The sequence below is a fragment of the Pogona vitticeps genome, chromosome 4 (genome assembly GCF_051106095.1).
Source record: "Pogona vitticeps strain Pit_001003342236 chromosome 4, PviZW2.1, whole genome shotgun sequence".
NCBI lineage: Eukaryota > Metazoa > Chordata > Lepidosauria > Squamata > Agamidae > Pogona > Pogona vitticeps.
Genome location: NC_135786.1, coordinates 36,917,611 through 36,936,080, shown reverse-complemented (window position 1 = coordinate 36,936,080; position 18,470 = coordinate 36,917,611). Strand labels below are relative to the sequence as shown.

Below are 18,470 nucleotides of genomic sequence, written 5' to 3'. Positions count from 1 at the left end.
ATTTCTTGACAACAGAAACTGTTCATCAGTGGAATGGGCTACAATAGAAAATAATAAACCCTTCTTCACTGGAGTTTTGTCTAAAGTGGCTGGATGGCCACTTTGAGAAGCTTTTTCTGTGAATTTCTTGCTTCATGAAAGCTTGGATTTGATGAGTCATGGGATTCCTTCCAACTGTAGAATTCTGTGATTCTGTGAAAATGTTAATCCAGTCTCTGTTTGCTGTAAAAAAATTGTGTCTAATTAGGAACTGAACTGAAAATAATTATTGAGAGGGCCACAAAAATTAACACACCTGGGTGGTAATGGATATCATTGAGGGTGTCCTATATTTCTATCCTACATTTTTTATACAGCTACTAATTTTTACTAGATACCAATGTCACTTCTGCTGTTTAGGCCCAAGCTGACCACAATACACTATGAAACAAGCAAATCTTTTTAGTGATTTCTATTTTGTTTGGGGAACTAACTGTGCAACCTGGATTGTATAATCTGAACATATTACATAATGCTGCCATCTCATCAAATGTGTCACAATATACATACCAGAAATGTGGCATTTTTCCTTTTCTTATTTTTTTCTTATTCTAAGGGATTATTTCTAAAAAAATCAAGATGTAGAGGAACAGAATTAATGTAGAACATGGTAAGAAATTAGCCTGCAAATGTTCAAGCAGCCTTAACTTTCTGAAATATTTCACAATATTTCTGAAACCTGGGTGGCCTTAACGTGACATATTGGTTACAGGCCAGAAATTGAAATTGTGACATTGGGTGTTGAGATAAGGTACTTGGTGTCAGGGGTCACAATGCCCTGTGCCTTGAATTCTGCAACATCAGGCAGATCACACAGAGGAACTTAAAAATCCAGATAGCTCCAACATTGTAGAAAAACACAGAGTACAAAGCAGACATCAACAGCATAAAAATGTAATTTTAATGTGAAATGGGGGGTTTCCCCAACATTTCCTGGCTATCAGCCACCATTGCGGAATTCTTACACATATCAATGCATCCTTAACCTGCAGTCCAGTATCCAATTATGTAAAAAAAATAATACCCTTGAATTCAAAGCAGTTTACTTGTATAAATATACAAAACTGCACTGTTAAAGCAGAAACAGGCATTAGAGATAACGTGATTAGAGGCATAGTAATATTGGGGTCTGTTGAGTTGGTTTTCTAAAGAATCCTGTGCTTGTCTTGAAGACCAATCCTGAAAAATAATGTAATCTAATTTACATTACCTCAGAAGCAGCTGAAGCTACTAGTGAGATATTCAGGCAGTACTTTCATTAACTAAGGATCTTCCTTTTCTACTCATAGGTGAAGACCTTTCTCTTCAGGCAAGCTTGAGTGAATGGCTACTTAGTCGGGGTTTTTTTAATGGATTGCTGTACCTTACTGCATTCAATGTGTTTTGGTGCTACTTATGTTTTTGGCATTGTATTCATTGATACTTTTAGTATTGTATATGCATTGTTACTAATATTAAACACTGTATTTTAATTGTTGTAAGCCACTTGGGTACTTTTTAAGGAGAAAGGGAGGTTAGAAAGAAAGAAAGAAAGAAAGAAAGAAAGAAAGAAAGAAAGAAAGAAAGAAAGAAAGAAAGAAAGAAAGAAAGAAAGCCCATTTATCCCTTAGCAAAATACTCATTTTTTGAAGTACATCTTCTTGCTTCTAGTAGCTTCTCTAATTCTGCTCATTAATTATGCCCATGGATTTAGTACTATATTTCTTGATTAGCAGTATGCATTCCAGTGGAATTACTTTACTTCTTTGACTCTCATTACTTTCCTTTTCAGTCTCCTCTTTAGCAGTCCATTTAGTTGTTGAACGTTTTTCTTTTTGAAATCAAATGCTACTGTGTTGGAGCTCCTCTCCACATAAATTTCATAGTATGTACTTCTAATTGGTTCAACAACACTTCTATCTCATTGTTTAAGATTCGGATCATTTAGGATTAACTCTTGGATTACCTTTCTTTTCATCAGTCCCATAACAACTCTTTTGTTGTTCAGTCGTTAAGACGTGTGCGACTCTTCGTGACCCCATGGACCAAAGGACGCCAGGCCCTCCTGTCTTCCATTGCCTACCGGAGTTGGTACCTTCAACGACACTGTCTAACCATCTCGTCCTCTGTCGTCCCCTTCTCCTCTTGCCTTCACACTTGCCCAACATCAGCATTTTTTCCAGGGAGTCTTCTCTTCTCATGAGATGGCCAAAGTATTGGAGCCTCAGCTACAGGATCTGTCCTTTCAGTGAGCATTCAGGCTTGATTTCCTTCAGAATGGATAGGTTTGATCTCCTTGCAATCCAGGGGACTCTCAAGAGTCTCCTCCAGCACCACAATTCAAAAGCATCAATTCTTCAGTGGTCAGCCTTCTTTATGGTCCAGCTCTCACTTCCATACATCACTACTGGAAAAACCATAGCTTTGACTATGTGGACCTTTGTTGGCAAGGTGATGTCTCTGCTATTTAAGATGCTGTCTAGGTTTGTCATCGCTTTTCTCCCAAGAAGCAGGCATCTTTTAATTTCGTGGTTGCTGTCCCCATCTGCATTGATCATGGGGCCCAAAAAAGTAAAATCTGTCACTGCCTCCATATCTTCCCCTTCTGTTTGCCAGGAGGTGATGAGACCAGTGGCCATGATCTTAGTTTTTTTTAACGTTGAGCTTCAGACCATTTTTCGCGTTCTCCTCTTTCACCCTCATTAAGAGGTTCTTTTATTCATCCTCAGTTTCTGCGATCAGAGTGGTATCATTTATTTATTTAATTTATTTATTTATTCTATTTATACCCCACCTATCTGGTCAATATGACCTCTCTAGGCGGCTTCCAAACAGGTAAAAATACAATAACATATACATATAACAAAAAATAAAAATATACAAAAATAGACATTAAACAATAAGCAATGAACAGTAAGAAATAAACATCATCTGCATATCTGAGGTTGTTGATATTTCTTCCGGCAATCTTAATTACAGCTTGGGATTCATCCAGTCCAGCTTTTCGCATAATGTATTCTGCATATAAGTTAAATAAGCAGGGAGACAATATACAGCCTTGTCGTAGTCCTTTCCAATTTTGAACCAATTAGTTGTTCCCTATCCAGTTCTAACTGTTGCTTCCTGTCCCACATATACATTTCTCAGGAGATAGATAAGGAAGTCAGGCACTCCCTTTTCTTTAAGAACTTGCCATATTTTGCTGTGGTCCACACAGTCAAAGGCTTTTGCCTAGTCAATGAAGCAGAAGTAGGTGTTTTTTCTGGAACTCTCTGACTTTCTCCCCAATCCAGTGCATGTTAGCAATTTGGTCTCTAGTTCCTCTGCCCCTTCAAAATCATACTTCTGAGAGTTCTCGGTCCACATAGTGCTGAAGCCAGCCTTGTAGGATTTTGAGCATAACCTTGCTAGCGTGTGAAATGAGTGTAAATATACGGTAGTTGGAGCATTCTTTCGCACTGCCCTTCTTTAGGACTGGGATGTAGACTGATCTTTTCCAGTCCTCTAGCCACTGGTGAGTTTTCCAAACTTGCTGGCATATTGAGCGTAGCACCTTAACAGCATCATCTTTTAAGATTTTAAATAGTTCCACTGGAATGCCATCACCTCCACTGGCCTTGTTGTTAGACAAGCTTTCTAAGGCCCACTTGACTTCACTCCCCAGGATGTCTGGCTAACAACTCTATGATGCAGTAATTGAGGTTTCCTTTACTATTATATGAAGATTCATTTATACTTAGGTAAAGGTAGCTCATGTCACTCATTGCTACAATACTTTCTCCTTTGATGCCTCCTGTGTTTCATTCTCCCACACTTAGGATTACCCTAAGTGTGGGAGCATAGCTAGCAGTCAATAACGAAGGCTTTCCATCTCCGCCTGGCCTGATTACCTTAAGATGAAGGATTACATGTTTTATTCTGCTTACCATAGTACTTTCTTGTGTATTTTTGTGTGTCTGTTCCTGCCATGTATATTCCTAGGCACAAGATCTCATTTAAAAAAGTAAAGCAGAGCATAACTAAATTTTAAAGCATAAATGAATCCTGGGTATTTCAAATGGCTTGCTATAAGAAATGTTGAAATGAGTTCTATGAGGTTTTTTCATTCAGGAGGAAACATAGGTTACAAAGTAAAAAAGAAAAAAAATTAGGGATAAACTGCATCAACATGTTTCAGCTGTCAGAGAATCATAAATAAATAGAATATAGAGAGACACTCTCCAATCTTACAAAAGAAACAGCAGAGTTGTTTGCTCTAGATATTGATAAAATTCCAAAGTCCCACATTTAACTAAAACAGTAAGGGCTCTTATATGTTGGCAAAAGGTCTGAAAAAAGAAAGCAAAATGAACTGCCTTGACAATTAAAGATTTTCAAAGAGTTCTTCACACTTCGTTAAACAGAATTTCTGAAACATTAAAACATTTATTTGTATAAATTCAAAAAAAAAAAAAAAAGATTGTGGCCACTGGTCCCATCACCTCCTGGCAAACAGAAGGAGAAAATATGGAGGCAGTGACAGATTTTACTTTCTTGGGCTCCATGATCACTGCAGATGCTGACAGCAGCCACAAAATTAAAAAGAGGCCTGCTTCTTGGGAGGAAAGCGATGACAAATCTTGACAATATCTTAAATAGCAGTGACATCACCTTGCCGACAAACATCTGCATAGCTATGGTTTTTCCAGTAGCGATGTATGGAAGTGAGAGCTGGATCATAAAGAAGGCTGACCGCCGAAGAATTGATGCTTTTGAATTGTGGTGCTGGAGGAGACTCTTGAGAGTCCCCTGGACTGCAAAGAAAGCAAACCTATCAGTTTTGAGGGAAATCAACCCTGAGTCCTCACTGGAAGGACAGATCCTGAAGCTGAGGCTCCAATACTTTGGCCATCTCATGAGAAGAGAAGACTCCCTGGAAAAGACCCTGATGCTGGGAAAGTGTGAAGGCAAGAGAAGGGGACGACAGAGGACGAGTTAAACAGTGTCATCAAAGTTAGGAACATGAATTTGACCAAACTCCAGGAAGCAGTGGAAGACAGGAGGGCCTGGCATGCTCTGGTCCATGGGGTCATGAAGAGTCGGACATGACTTAACGACTAAACAACAATAAATCAAACTAAGTCCTGATTTTAGAAAGGATGATTTGACTTTCTAAAGGGTGATTTGATTTTGCATGATAAGAAAAAAAAGACTCAAGAAGTAGCGTAAAAACACAGGCTACAAAGGAAGACTATGTGACCTGGTACTCACCCACTAGCCATTAAAACTCCATAAACAGACCAGGATTATTATACAAAAACCTATCTCAGTTAATCACTGAAGTGTTTTCAACCACCACAAATCCAAATATCACACACTGGGGTCAATCTGCCATCTACAGGAGAAAAAGATTCCTAGATGACAACAGACCCTCAAATGTCTAACCTCCTGCATTAGATACAATACTGAAGGCAGTACTGTGGAGTATTAACAGACTATAAACACTTAAAAAACGAAACCAGATACTTGAGTTCTTAAAGTTGGGCAAAAGGCATTGTGTTTTATTCACAAAATTCACATGTTGTTGACAGGTGCTGGTAATCTCAGTAAGACTCAAAGGTCTGTGTCTTTGGTACAGATGACCAGACATGGTGGAGATGTGGCTCAGAAATGCTTAATACTGTATGCCAGTGCTTCATTCAGAACACCGTCATTCTCACAGCTGTATAACTTTGTTTGCAGAATCTGTTCCATATTCACTATTGAAATGTAAATGTAGTTGCAGTCAATCAGAATGAACTAATCACTATATTTATTTATTTATTTATTTATTTATTTATTTATTTATTTATTTATTTATTTATTTATTTATACCCCGCCCATCTGGTCTAAAAGACTACTCTTTTAGATTTTTAAATCTTATGATTTCTGTATCCATGTGCTAATTGTTAAAAAGGACATTGACACTATATACGAAGAACAGACAAAGTGCTAGAGTGGGGTGAGACAAATTTATTTATTTATTTATTTATTTTATTTATATCCCGCCTATCTAGTTGATAGACTACTCTAGGCGGCTTACAGCGAGGGATGCAACAATAAAAACAACAAAATTACATAAAAGAAAACTTTCGACAATTGGGTTAAACATTAGGAAGGAAAAGAGGAGGGGATCAGGAATTAACTAGGGGGGAAGGCCTGCCGAAACATCAATGTTTTTAATTGCTTTTTGAAAATACCCAGCGAGGGGGCCGCGCGAATATCAGGGGGAAGGTTGTTCCAGAGGCGAGGAGCCACCGCCAAGAAGGAACGATTTCTTGTCTTTTCCTTCCGGGCCTCCCTCGGCGTTAGGCTCCTCAGCCTCACCTCCTGGCTCGCGCAAGTGACACGGGTAGATCTTGGTGGTAGAAGGCGTTCCGCCAAGTATCGAGGCCCTAAACCGTTTAGGGCTTTGTACGTAACCATCAACACTTTGAAGTCGATGCGGAATCGGATGGGCAGCCAATGCAATGCAGCCAGAGTGGGTGAAATGTGTTGGAATTTTTTCACCCCACTAAGGAGTCTGGCCGCCGCATTCTGCACCACCTGAAGTTTCCGCAGCATCCTTAAAGGCAGCCCCACGTAGAGCGCATTACAGTAGTCTAATCTTGATATTACGAGCGCATGCACCAAAGTGGTGAGTGCCCCGACATCGAGATAGGGCCGCAGCTGGGCTACCCGCCTGAGATGGTAGAAGGCGGTTCGGACCACCGACGCCACCTGGGATTCCATAGTGAGCGCCAGGTCGAGATGGATCCCCAAGCTGTGGACCCCATCCTTAGCAGGAAGGGTCACACCCCCAAAAGAGAGGGAGTTTCCCAAGCTCCCGACTGTGGGGGCGCCCACCCTTTGTACCTCCGTCTTGTCCGGGTTCAGCCTCAGCCCATTCTCCTGCATCCATTGCAGTACGGTCCCCAGGCAGCGCTGAAGGGACAGAACGGCATCTCCTGCGGAAGGTGGAAATGAGATGTAGAGCTATCATCAGCGTACTGATGACACCGAGCTCCACACCCCCTGAGGACCCACCCAGCGGCCTCATATAGATGTTAAACAGCATTGGGGAGATGATCGACTCCTGTGGAACCCCACAATTGAGATTCCACGGGGCCAAGACGCTCTCCCCAAGCTGCACTCTCTGGGGACGGTCCTCCAAGAAGGAGCGGAGCCAGGCCAGTGCAAGGCCCCCAATTCCCAACTTGGAGAGCCTTCCCAGGAGGATACCGTGGTCAATGGTATCAAAGGCCGCTGAGATGTCGAGGAGGACAAGCAGGGACACGTTGCCCCTGTCGGCCTCTCTCAGTAGGTCATCACACAGGGCGACCAATGCCGTTTCTGTGCCGTGGCGCGGCCTGAAGCCCGACTGAAACGGATCCAGGGCATCTGTTTCGTCCAGGAGCGCCTGAAGCTGGTCGGCCACCACCGTCTCCACCACCTTACTTAGGAAAGAAACATTGGCGACGGGCCTATAATTGCCAATTTCGTCCGCCGCCAAACTTGGTTTCTTCCTGATGGGCCTAATGAGTGTCTCCTTGAGAGCAGATGGAAATCTGCCCTCAAGGGAAGACCCATTAATTATTGCAGTGGCCCATTCCGTTGTTGTAGGCCTGGCTGCTTTGATTAGCCAGGCCGGACAGGGGTCAAGGGAGGAAGTGGTGGCACGTCATTCTTCTTACACAAGTAGGGACTGGGCCAACGCCGTATCTACCTCTACCTGTGATCACAGAAATATTTTGGGGGCCCTCGCTGGGAGGGCAGGCCTTCCAATCCATCAAAGGGAAGGGGGAGGGAAGGAGGAAAAGTATAGAGGGCTTATCTATTCCAGATCCTAATCGTTATTACAGCCTTGAATTATTACCAGCATTATTACAGCTGACATGGAATTTGGAGGACATGTAGAGGCTTATGCATCCCAATTATCAAAGACTATATTTTCTTGTCTTGAGTGGATGGGTGAAGATCCAGTACAAATTAAGATTTTTGCCCAGTCAGAACAGGTGGTTTACTAATTGTGCCTTTGAGTCTCTTTTAATTTGAGATTTATACCTACCTGCATATCTAACATCCTCTGGGGACCCTCAATTACAATTAAACCTGTATTAAAAGAATGAGTTGAACAAAATGCACAGTCAATAAATGGCTTTCTTGTTCACTTTTATAAAATAATTTATTTGTGAGTCAGGTGTACTGTATTAACTGCAAGCTAATGAAAAATAGACTGACATCTTAATTTATTTATATTTTCTTTTCTTTTATTTGTTCGATTTATATCCCGCCCATCTGGTATATTCTACCACTCTGGGCGGCTTACAGAATATCAAAAACAATTAAAAAATATAAAAACATTAGCATACAACAATAACAAATAGTGCAGGAATAAATAAATAATAAACAGCAAACTTAACTGTCATTGAGCAACAAGACTGTTCCTCAAAGGAACGAAACAAAACCCCAAATAGATGGACAGGGATAGATACTGATACAGATAAATATAGATATCGATATAATCTCAAATGATCTGTCAGTGAGCACATCAAGTAACCTGGTCTATTTGCAGTCTTCTTGTAGAAAAGAGCAAAAACTCCACAATTCTCTGAGACCCATTAGAAATATCATGCTCCACCAATAATATCTGGACTTAGACAAACTGATAGCCAGAAAAAAAACCCACTAATAAGTCAATTTGTCAAGATTGCTAAATTGGACCATTGAACAACAGAGAAAACGTACAAGTGAGACATCATCACACTCACCTGAGGAGGGGCTGTAAAAGTTTCTAATTTTGTATGTGTAAAATGTTGTAATGCATAAAAGGGTTATGCCGTAGATGTAACCTTGAAAATGGATTTTGACTAGAGATGGGCACAAACTGCTGGTTCAGCAGTTTGCTAGTTCATTTATTGGCCAAACAGGTGTTCAACCCTTAAAAGCCCCACCTCCTCCAGCGGGTGCTCACTCAGAGGCAGCACCTGGAGGAGGCAGGGCGGGGATGCCAGGCCACTGCCTCCAAGAGGGCATCTGCTGGAGGAGCTGGCACTTTGAAGCGACCAACAACTGTCCAGCTGATAAGCAAACCAGCAGCTCCTATCTCTAGTTGTGACTAAGTAACCTTATAAATTGCAATGTAGTGAATGTCCAATAGATGTCACTGCAGAGTAATTAACTAATTCCCTTATTAAGTGGCTAAGGCAGTGGTTCTTAACCTTTTTGAAAGAAACGCCCCCTTGAGCCATTGAGGAAGTTATCATCGCCCCCCTCCCCACTGTGATGATATCTTGTTTGTTTGTTTGTTTGTTTGTTTGTTTATTTAAGACACTTAAATCCAATGACCCCTGAAAACAAAATTAAATTCCAAGAAAATGAAATGCCCCCCAAAAAGTAGCATTTAATGATTTAGTTGCAAGTGAATTTTAAGATGCAAAAAGAAATATAAAAAGGGCATAAAAACAAATGCAGGAACTAAAAATTTCAAGACAAAAAGTCTGAAACTAAATTAAAATTGGAAAATATATATTCATGCACACTGTAAAAAGGCTGCAGCCATCTTCACAGGTTTGGCTTGCTCCAGCGCCCCCTACCGCTCCCCTTCTGCTCCAGCGCCCCCACACCGCCCCTTTTCATTCTACCGCCCCCTTGAAAAATGAAATCGCCCCCAGGGGGCATTATCGCCCACGTTAAGAACCACTGGGCTAAGGCATCTGGCTGCAGAGCCAGAGATTGGGAGTCTGATTCCCCAATATGCCTTTTTCACAGATGCTGGACTCGATGATCCATAGGGTCCCTTTCAGCTCTACAGTACCAAGATTCCAAGTTTTTCCTAAGGACGCAGAAGTATGTTGTTTTGTTACTACGTCTGCTTATTCTGCCAGCAACCATGTTAAATCAATGAGTTCTCTGCTGTAGCAAACCCCATAGCAAAAAAACATTTATTTTGCAAGGTTTTTAAAAAAGACCTTGCAAAATAAATGCAAGGTTTTTTTAAAAAAAAACTTGCATTTATTTTGCAAGGTTTTAAAAAAAGGAGAGGAAGTTGAACAGCTTCCATATGCGTTGCCTTTGACGGATTTTTGGTATCACCTGGCAGGACAAAGTTCCAAATAGAGTAGTCTTAGAACAAGCTGGAATTTTCAGCATGTATACATTACTGAAACAGTGACGTCTACGTTGGCTTGGGCACGTCGTGAGAATGGCTAATGGTCGGATTCCAAAGGATCTCCTGTATGGAGAATTAGTACAGGGAAATCGCCCCAGAGGGAGACCACAGCTGCAATACAAGGATATCTGCAAGCGGGATCTGAAGGCCTTAGGAATAGACCTCAACAGATGGGAAACCCTGACATCTGAGCGTTCAGCCTGGAGGCAGGTGTTGCATCACAGCCTCTCCCAATTTGAAGAGAACCTTGTCCAGCAGGCCGAGGCAAAGAGGAAGTCACAAAAGCAGCAAAACCAGGGAGCTGGACATGGGACAAACTGGATTTGTCTTCAGTGTGGAAGAGATTGTCACTCTCAAATTGGCCTCCTCGGCCACAGTAGACGCTGTTACAAGTCCTCCATACAGAGCACATTACCATAGTTTCTCGAGACTGAAGGATGCCTAACCTAACCTAAACAAAAGAATTGTACTTTCTGCTTTCTTACAACTTAAGATTTATTTCTTATTCACAGCTTTATTGTTGTAAGAATTTTAATGACTTTTATATGATTTAAGTATTTAAACCTAGAGCTTTTTCTCCTAGCTATAAGGATGTTTTTGAAGTAACATGCATGTGACTTCTCAAAGTTACATGTTTTCAACAACTTTGAATTAACTGTATACAGTACATATGGAACACAGAAGCAATGTAGATGAATGAAGGTTTTAGAAATACACAAACCACTGTTGTCTGGAATCATCTCAAAAATGAAACAACTAATACTTTGGTAACCAGATGAACTTTGGTATGATTGAAAAGTTTATCTGATTTCACACCAGATTCAAAGTGCCAAAGGGGGTTATAAATGTTAAAGTGCTCTGAGGACTTTGTTCAAGTGTTATACTTTTGACCATGACAAATTCATCATAGAAAGACACATGCCTTGTATGCTATAAAGCTCTGGCATAGTTCCCGAGAGCCCTGTTAGCAGGCTTATATAACGAGTCACTCTGTACACACACTTTTAATAGTTACGTGCAATAAGTCAGTTCCAACGTATGTCAACCTTTTGGGGGGTTAGAATTAAAAAGTACTCAGAAGTGACTTATGTCCACGCTTCTGCACTCAGGGATCCTGCAGCTTGCCTAAGACTCCACAAGTAGCAGCCACATGTGTCCCATCAGCCACACATAACCTGTGTGAGTTTACGTGGCTTCTCTGTCATGGAGCACAATACGAATTTATTTCCGAGCTGTGCCTTTGAGCCAGACACTCCAACGGTGGTTGCATGATATATGAAACAGAATGAGGCAGAAAAAGTCTACTAAGTGATGTGATTGTTTTAGGTTTAACCTCTAGGAAAGCTGGGAACAAGGAGGGGATAATATGGGTTTGTTACACACATCTACATAAAGGCCCAGAAGTCCAGCATACTCCTCTTCTGCGGAATCTGGGTTTTCTAAGTAACACAGTTTAGCAAACCACCAACAAAAGAAGGCGCGGTGCGAATTCTATCTCCTCGTCAGTCCGCCTTGCCGTCCACCGAAAAGACTTCCGCCACCACGCGGGGTTTGCGACAGCGAATCTCGGTGTTGCTTAGCAACCACGTCTAATCACTGCGTTTTCCTCGAACCTCCCCACAAGACCGGAGGCTTTTTTTCACGTGGGTTGAAAGTGAGAGAAGCAGTTCCTGGAATTCTATGGCTTGGCGTCCGTTGTGACGTCATCTGTGTGCGCCTGATGCGAAGGAAGAAGGAAGGAAGGAGGCCCAGTGGGCCGGAGGAGTTGCGAAGATCTCCCCTCACGGGGAGGGCGCGGCGGTGGCGGCGGCGGCGAAGAAGTTGGGCGGAGGTGGCGGCCGGCGACAGATATGCGGCACTGCCGGCCCGCTCCCGCGTGCGACTGAGCAGAAAATAGAAATTTAGAGCGTCCCCTCCCACTCGCTGCATGCCTTGAGGCGTCCACTGCCCCAGGGCAAATACCTGGAGGTAAATAAAGCCGTAAGGAACTGCACAGGATAGCTTCCCTTTCCATTACAGCCTCCTTTTCTCACTGCTGGGCTTGAAAAGGCTAGTTTCTTTAGAAGTTGGCTTTTCCGAGATATCTCCCATTTATTAATGTATAGCTAGGTGCCCCTTGCCGAAAAATAAGTGCACTGCCCTACTCTAGAGTTTGATGTCCGTATTGTCGGTATAATCTGGGCGAACAGCTGGTTCTTGAGTTCGCTCACTCGTTGCCTGAGTTGGGTGTATGTGCCTGCGTGTGTGTTCAGCTCTTGAGTTGAAGATGACTCTTACACAGATAGTGGCTGTATCCTGCATCAGGCAAGGTCATCCGCTATTTAACACTGCCGCCGAATGTATACGAATGGCAATAATTAGTTCTTAAGTGAATTTTCTGTGCTGCCATGAAGTCAGGTATAGGACAGAAAATAGCTAAATAAGTAATATTTGCTTGTTGCAAATGCCCATATAGAGTCTGCTAGTTGTGAATGACATAATGGCATCTGTTATTTCAGATGTTGATAATGCCTGCAAAGTGGGGTCCTCTTGGAGTCACCATACCACATCCTTAGAAGAATACAGTTCTTGGGATGCTGGGGAGTAGCGTTTGTTAATGTTTAATTATTTCAAATTAACTATATATTATTATTAATGTTTGTGGTGCAGATATGGGCTCTTACACTGTTTATTTGCAGATTCTTCTGTCTTTGAGCTTAGTTACAGTACTTAGTTGCAGTCAGACACTAAGTGAAATTTGTGTACACAGTAAGGAAGGGCTGAGGAATCTTTAGCCCAATAGATGTTTTGGATTTCTAGTCCTAGAAGTATTGGCCAACATCGCCAGAGACTGAGAGAGTTGCAGTTCAAAACCTTGAAGGCAAAAGGTTTCCCTGCAGTAAAAGTTACTTGCCTGAATACTGACAGACAAAGGAAGACCAGGTGTTGTGGTCGTCTTATCAACCATGTAGTTTTAAAATTGTAAATGAAGCCTGTGCAAAATGAAAGCAGGAAAAAGGAAACTGCTAGATGCTGAGTAGTGCAACTATGTGTACACTTGCTGTGGAATAAGCCCCATTAAGCTCAGTGAGTCATGCATAAAAAGTCTGTTTAAGTATGAATATTAGTAAAGATTTCATAATATTCAGAACATGATGGTGGAGCCTTTCATTATAGAAGTCAAGGTTTTAAGAGTATTGTGAAGCCTGAATGTGGAGAAGTTGTGCTTTTTAAGAGTGTGCATTTTGTTCTAGATTATTACTATGCCTGGCTAGATAAAATATTTAAATTGGCTTGCATTTCTAATATTATAGTTATAGAATAGGTAATCTGTGCAGGCATATTAGGCAAAAATAAAAGAGAAATATAAAATAAAAATAAAAAGAAGAAAAGACAAATAAAAAGACAAAAACATTGTGGCACTTTAAAGACTCTGTTATATTGTAATGTGAGCTTTTGTGGATAAAATTCACTTCTACAGACATAAGAGTGAGATAACATGGCAATTTTTTATACAGTACATTTAAACATGGTATCAAAATACAGAGACAATGGTTGGTTGGTTGGTTAGAAAGTTGCAAATTGTGTTAGTCAGTTTCATATTTCACACTGGGGTGGGTGATGGCCTCCGTTTGGTATTTAGATCTATTCCATTTAAGCTTTGTACTGTAAAAGGGTGTAATAGCCTATGCCAGGAATTTTTAATCATAATTATTTATAGTCATGAGGATTTATGGTGGAAATGCCTTCTACAGTGTTACAAACCTCCTTTGTAATACCGTGCCTAAAAATGTGAAATGTAAATTAAAGTTCCTAGTTCAAATCTCATTTCAGCTGTAAACTAAGTGGCTCTAGGTAAGCAATTCCTAGACTAGGTTCCTCATATGCAGTTCAGGATGGCAACATTGATTTGCATTACATGGTTTTTGTGATAATTATTAATGCAATTTCCATAAATGCTTTGAATAAAAACCATGCAACATGGACCCTTTGGGCATCTTAGAAGCAGCTGCTGTAGTCCCTGATCATGCTGGCTGTGACTGATAGATGTTGTAGGTAAACATCTGGAGGGTGCTGTATTTTCTACTTTAAATGACAATAATAATCATGTGCCAAGTCAATTCTGACTTGTGGTGACCCTTTTCAGAGTTTTCCAGGTAAAGAATATTCAGAACTGGTTTACCATTCCCTTCTTCTGGAGGTGCCCTGGGATTGTGCAGGACTTTCCCAGGGCTAGCACCACAAAAATATTGGGTACTTCAAATTGTAGATAGTCTGAGTTCTACAGCTGTGCAATCTGATGTCTCTCAAATGGGATTGTATCCCCCTTCTCTGTTTACTGGCAAACACAGCATTCCTCCAACATAGTTTGTTACCATTATAACTTCTCAGTTAAAGCCAGGTAACTGATAAGGTATCCAGTATGGTATAGTGGATAGAGTGATGGACTAGGACTTTGGAGACTAGGGCTTGAATCCCTGGTCAACCATGGAAACTCACTGAGAAACATGTATAACCACTCCTTAAATATCTCACTTACCTTGAAAGCCCTATTAGAGTTGCTGTAAGTTGGTTCCGACTTGACAGCACATGAAAACAACAAAACTGATAATAAGGAGAATGAAACTCCAACCCTAGTTGAGTTGAGGTAATCTTACATCTCTGTCTAGCTATTATCTGTATTTCTGTTCTCATTTTCTATTTTATGTAGTTTTACTGTTGCTGAGGCATCCTCTGTTTTTATATGGTTAAATTTTTAATGGTTTTATTACAGTAACTATTTGATTGTGTACTTTATTGTCAACTACCCAGGGTAGTGCTGGAGCACTAATGGGAGCAGTATGTTAAACTGGCTTAAGGAAGGAAGGAAGGAAGGAAGGAAGGAAGGAAGGAAGGAAGGAAGGAGCACTGGAACTGTATGTCTGACTTTGGCTATATTCTGAGCACAAGGGTTGGCCTCTCAGATTCTCTGGACTAGCATTGCTGCACTTTTTCCTTGCCTTACCTTCCTTACCTAATCTTTGTATTGTCTTAGATTGAAGTTTTGTATTACTTTAATTTCTACTAGCTTTTATGTGGTAGTAAATAAATAAGCTGTACTATGGTATGAAACTATGGTATTAGAGCATTATTTCTCCTTTGAAAAAGTGGGCTGTTAGCAATGATCATTAGTCAGAAAAAAGCAGGTTTGGCCACAATCCAGCTATATCATTTAGAAGAGTACACCTTTTATCTTAAATTTGGCCTCATGTTTACTAGATGGCTCAAGTGAAGCAGATTCTTCTCTTGGCAGATTGCTCGTATTCTGAACTGCTTTCTCAACAGCTGGAATAACTCACCATGGCTCCTAAAGATATAATGACTAATTCTCATGCCAAGTCCATTCTCAATGCAATGAACTCTCTGCGAAAAAGTAATACACTTTGTGATGTGACCCTGCGTGTGGAACAGAAAGACTTTCCAGCTCATCGTATTGTGTTAGCTGCTTGCAGTGACTACTTCTGTGCTATGTTCACCAGTGAGGTAAGCAAGGTGCTCAATAGGTACACTTTGTATTTCTGCTGGTAAGAGAGTTGTTGCAATGCTGATTTAACAGTGCAAAATTAACATTGAGACCGAAATTCTGCACACACACATTTCTGGGAGTTCTATCAACTTCAGTGAGGCCTCATTCTGAGTAAAGAGATATAATATTGTGCAACATAAGTGCAATTCTGTGCCCATGTGTATATAAGACAGTGGGATTTTCTTTTAAGAATATATGTCTAAAATTGGGATTGAAAAATTGCTGTAAAATATTAATATACAAGAAATGAAAGTTGCCAGCAAGAGAATCATCTTAGTCCATTAGTGGAACAAAAATTAGCCTTGTTTGTTATTTTGTATTCATTTACTGTACATGTCATGTAACTTTAATTCATATTTTGAAGCTTTAAATACTATGGTTTTTTTTCTTAAGAACTCATCAGAGATTGCACAAGTCAAAATAAGAATTATAGGTGAGATAACTTCAGTTTCCCCAGTATTAGTAATCTGTACATACAGATTTCCACCCAGCTGCTTATTTGCAAGGAGGGCTGTCTTCAGATAGTCTGAGAGAAAGTTTTACAAATCTTACAAAACATTCCTTTGAAGTTTGGGCCAAAAATGATTAATGTGGGCCAATTTGGGGGTGGGGAAAGTAGAAAGTAACTTCATCTTTGAAAGATTATGCTGATTTGCCATCTTAACTTTCAACATTGATGTGTGTTTTTCCCCTTATAAAATAGAAATTCATTCACATACACTGAGCTCGGAGTTGCTATTTAACTGATAAATGGTGACTCCTTCCCAGATTATCCCTTCACCAAATGAGGAAAACAGTGGCTAAAATCCTGTTGCTTAGTATAGTAAATTGCTTTAGAGCAAGCCCATTAATTCAATAGCAGTTTGGTAAATCAAATCCTCCATAAGTTCCATTGATTCAAATCATCCTATTTTGTGACTTCAGCATAAAGTAAAGAGCACAGTAAGTCACAGTTAGAGTGGGCCTAGACCTGTTTGAATAAATGGAAATTGTGTTTTTTAAATGACACGAATACAAGTATTTTTTTCTGGAATAAACTAAGGCATTTGTTGTATTTTCCATTTGCTGAAATCTGTTGTGAGGTCTTTTTTTAAAATGTTTCCTGTTGTTAGTCACTGCTTATACTTGAGCTTTCCAGATTAGGCTTCCACACCCAATGCAAACTATTAATATAATACACATTAACTAAAATATTAGTTTCCTGACTTGTTATTTGCAGCTTTCAGAGAAGGATAAACCTTATGTGGACATTCAAGGGCTAACTGCCTCGACTATGGAAATTTTGCTGGACTTTGTTTATACAGAGACTGTTCATGTGACAGTGGAAAACGTTCAGGAGTTGCTCCCAGCAGCCTGTCTGCTTCAGCTGAAAGGTATTGCAAAAAATAGCATTTTAGATTGGGGTGGACAACATGGGACCTTCAAGGCTCCTTTTGCAGCCTTCCAAGACTGTTTTTATAGCCTCCGCATTCCTGTTTTTCCAGCAGAAATGGTGACTGCCTGTTTACCTTTAAAACAGGTTACAGCATCCTACACCTTTTAATACTCTCTAAATACCAGTTTTTCAAAACTGGAAGTGGACTTCCAGTCACATCTGTTTTTTCGGTTTTAGTATTTTGGGTACCCTATGCAACATCTAGAGGCTCCCAGGAGCAGAACATCGACACACCCACACACCCACAAGACTTGCCAAAGTTGTTCAGCTTAGTCAGAACAAGGAAAGCCCCCTTTTAGAGTCTTTCCTTTTAGAGTCTTGGAGCAATATTATTGGCTTACATGCCACAATAGAGAAACCAGAGACCTAAACCACTCTTGCTGCAAATGAGACCAATAAGCCAGCATGTTCTAGCATGCTGGATAGCCTTCAACAACCTTAAATTCTCTTGAATTCAAGATGGCCATTATGTCCATATATAGTACAGTGGTGCCTCGACTTACAAACGTCCCGACATACGACCATTTCGAGTTATTACCAGCTCCGGCCACAAAATTTTGCTTCGACTTGCAGTTGGAGCTTCCAGTTACGAACAGAAAAAGGCAGGGAATTCAAATTGCTAACCGTTGGTAGGTAAAGAGGCTGCTTCTTTGTAGCTCTTTCGCCCCAGCAGTTAGAGTGAGGGCGATTGGAGGAGGCTTCAGACCGCCTGGTAAGGTAAGGTGCTGCTTTCTGCTTTTTAAAACTGTTCTGGGTGGGTTTTCCAGCATGGATTTGGGCTGGGTGGTGGGATAATGTTTCTATGCTATGATGGGTCTTGAGGGGTTTGTTTGTTTTTGTGTGGTTTTTTTTTTCCATTTCCGATGGGTCTTGTGGGGTTTGTTTGCTTTTTGGGTGTTTTCCCCCCATTTCCAGTGCGTCTTGCAGGGTTTGTTTGCATTTTGGGGGTTTCCCCCCAAAAAGCAAACAAACCCCGCAAGAGCCACGGTTTGTTTGCTTTCTGCTTTGTTTTTTCCCCATTTCTGATGGGTCTTGCACGGTTTCTTTGCTTTCTGCATTGCTTTTTTCCCCATTTCTGATGGGCCTTGCAGGTTTGATTGCTTTCTGCTTTGCTTTTTTTTTTCATTTCCGAAGGGTCTTGCATGGTTTGTTTGCTTTATGCTTTGGTTTTGTTTTTGTTTTTTTTTTGCATTTCTGAAGCATCTTGCACAGTTTGTTTTCTCCCCTCCCCCTCAGCCAGAATGGATTAATTGTGTTTCCAATGGGTCTTGCAGTGTTTGGGGGGTTTGGGTGATTTTTTTTCT

General features: G+C 40.8%; 1 protein-coding gene across 2 annotated transcripts in view; it reads left to right on the top strand.

The window, feature by feature from the left end:
- The first annotated feature begins 12,012 nt into the window (after nucleotides 1–12,012).
- KLHL12 (kelch like family member 12) overlaps nucleotides 12,013–18,470 on the top strand; it is a 26,370-nt gene continuing 19,912 nt past the window's right edge. The window contains exons 1-3 of one of the 2 annotated variants that reach the window (XM_020782489.3): nucleotides 12,013–12,154; nucleotides 15,459–15,688; nucleotides 16,951–17,104. In XM_020782489.3, coding sequence (XP_020638148.2) covers nucleotides 15,506–15,688; nucleotides 16,951–17,104 — 337 coding nt within the window. In that variant the 5' untranslated portion in view covers nucleotides 12,013–12,154; nucleotides 15,459–15,505. The remainder of the gene's footprint in view (nucleotides 12,155–15,458; nucleotides 15,689–16,950; nucleotides 17,105–18,470) is intronic. The other variant, XM_020782491.3, reaches the window with a different exon arrangement.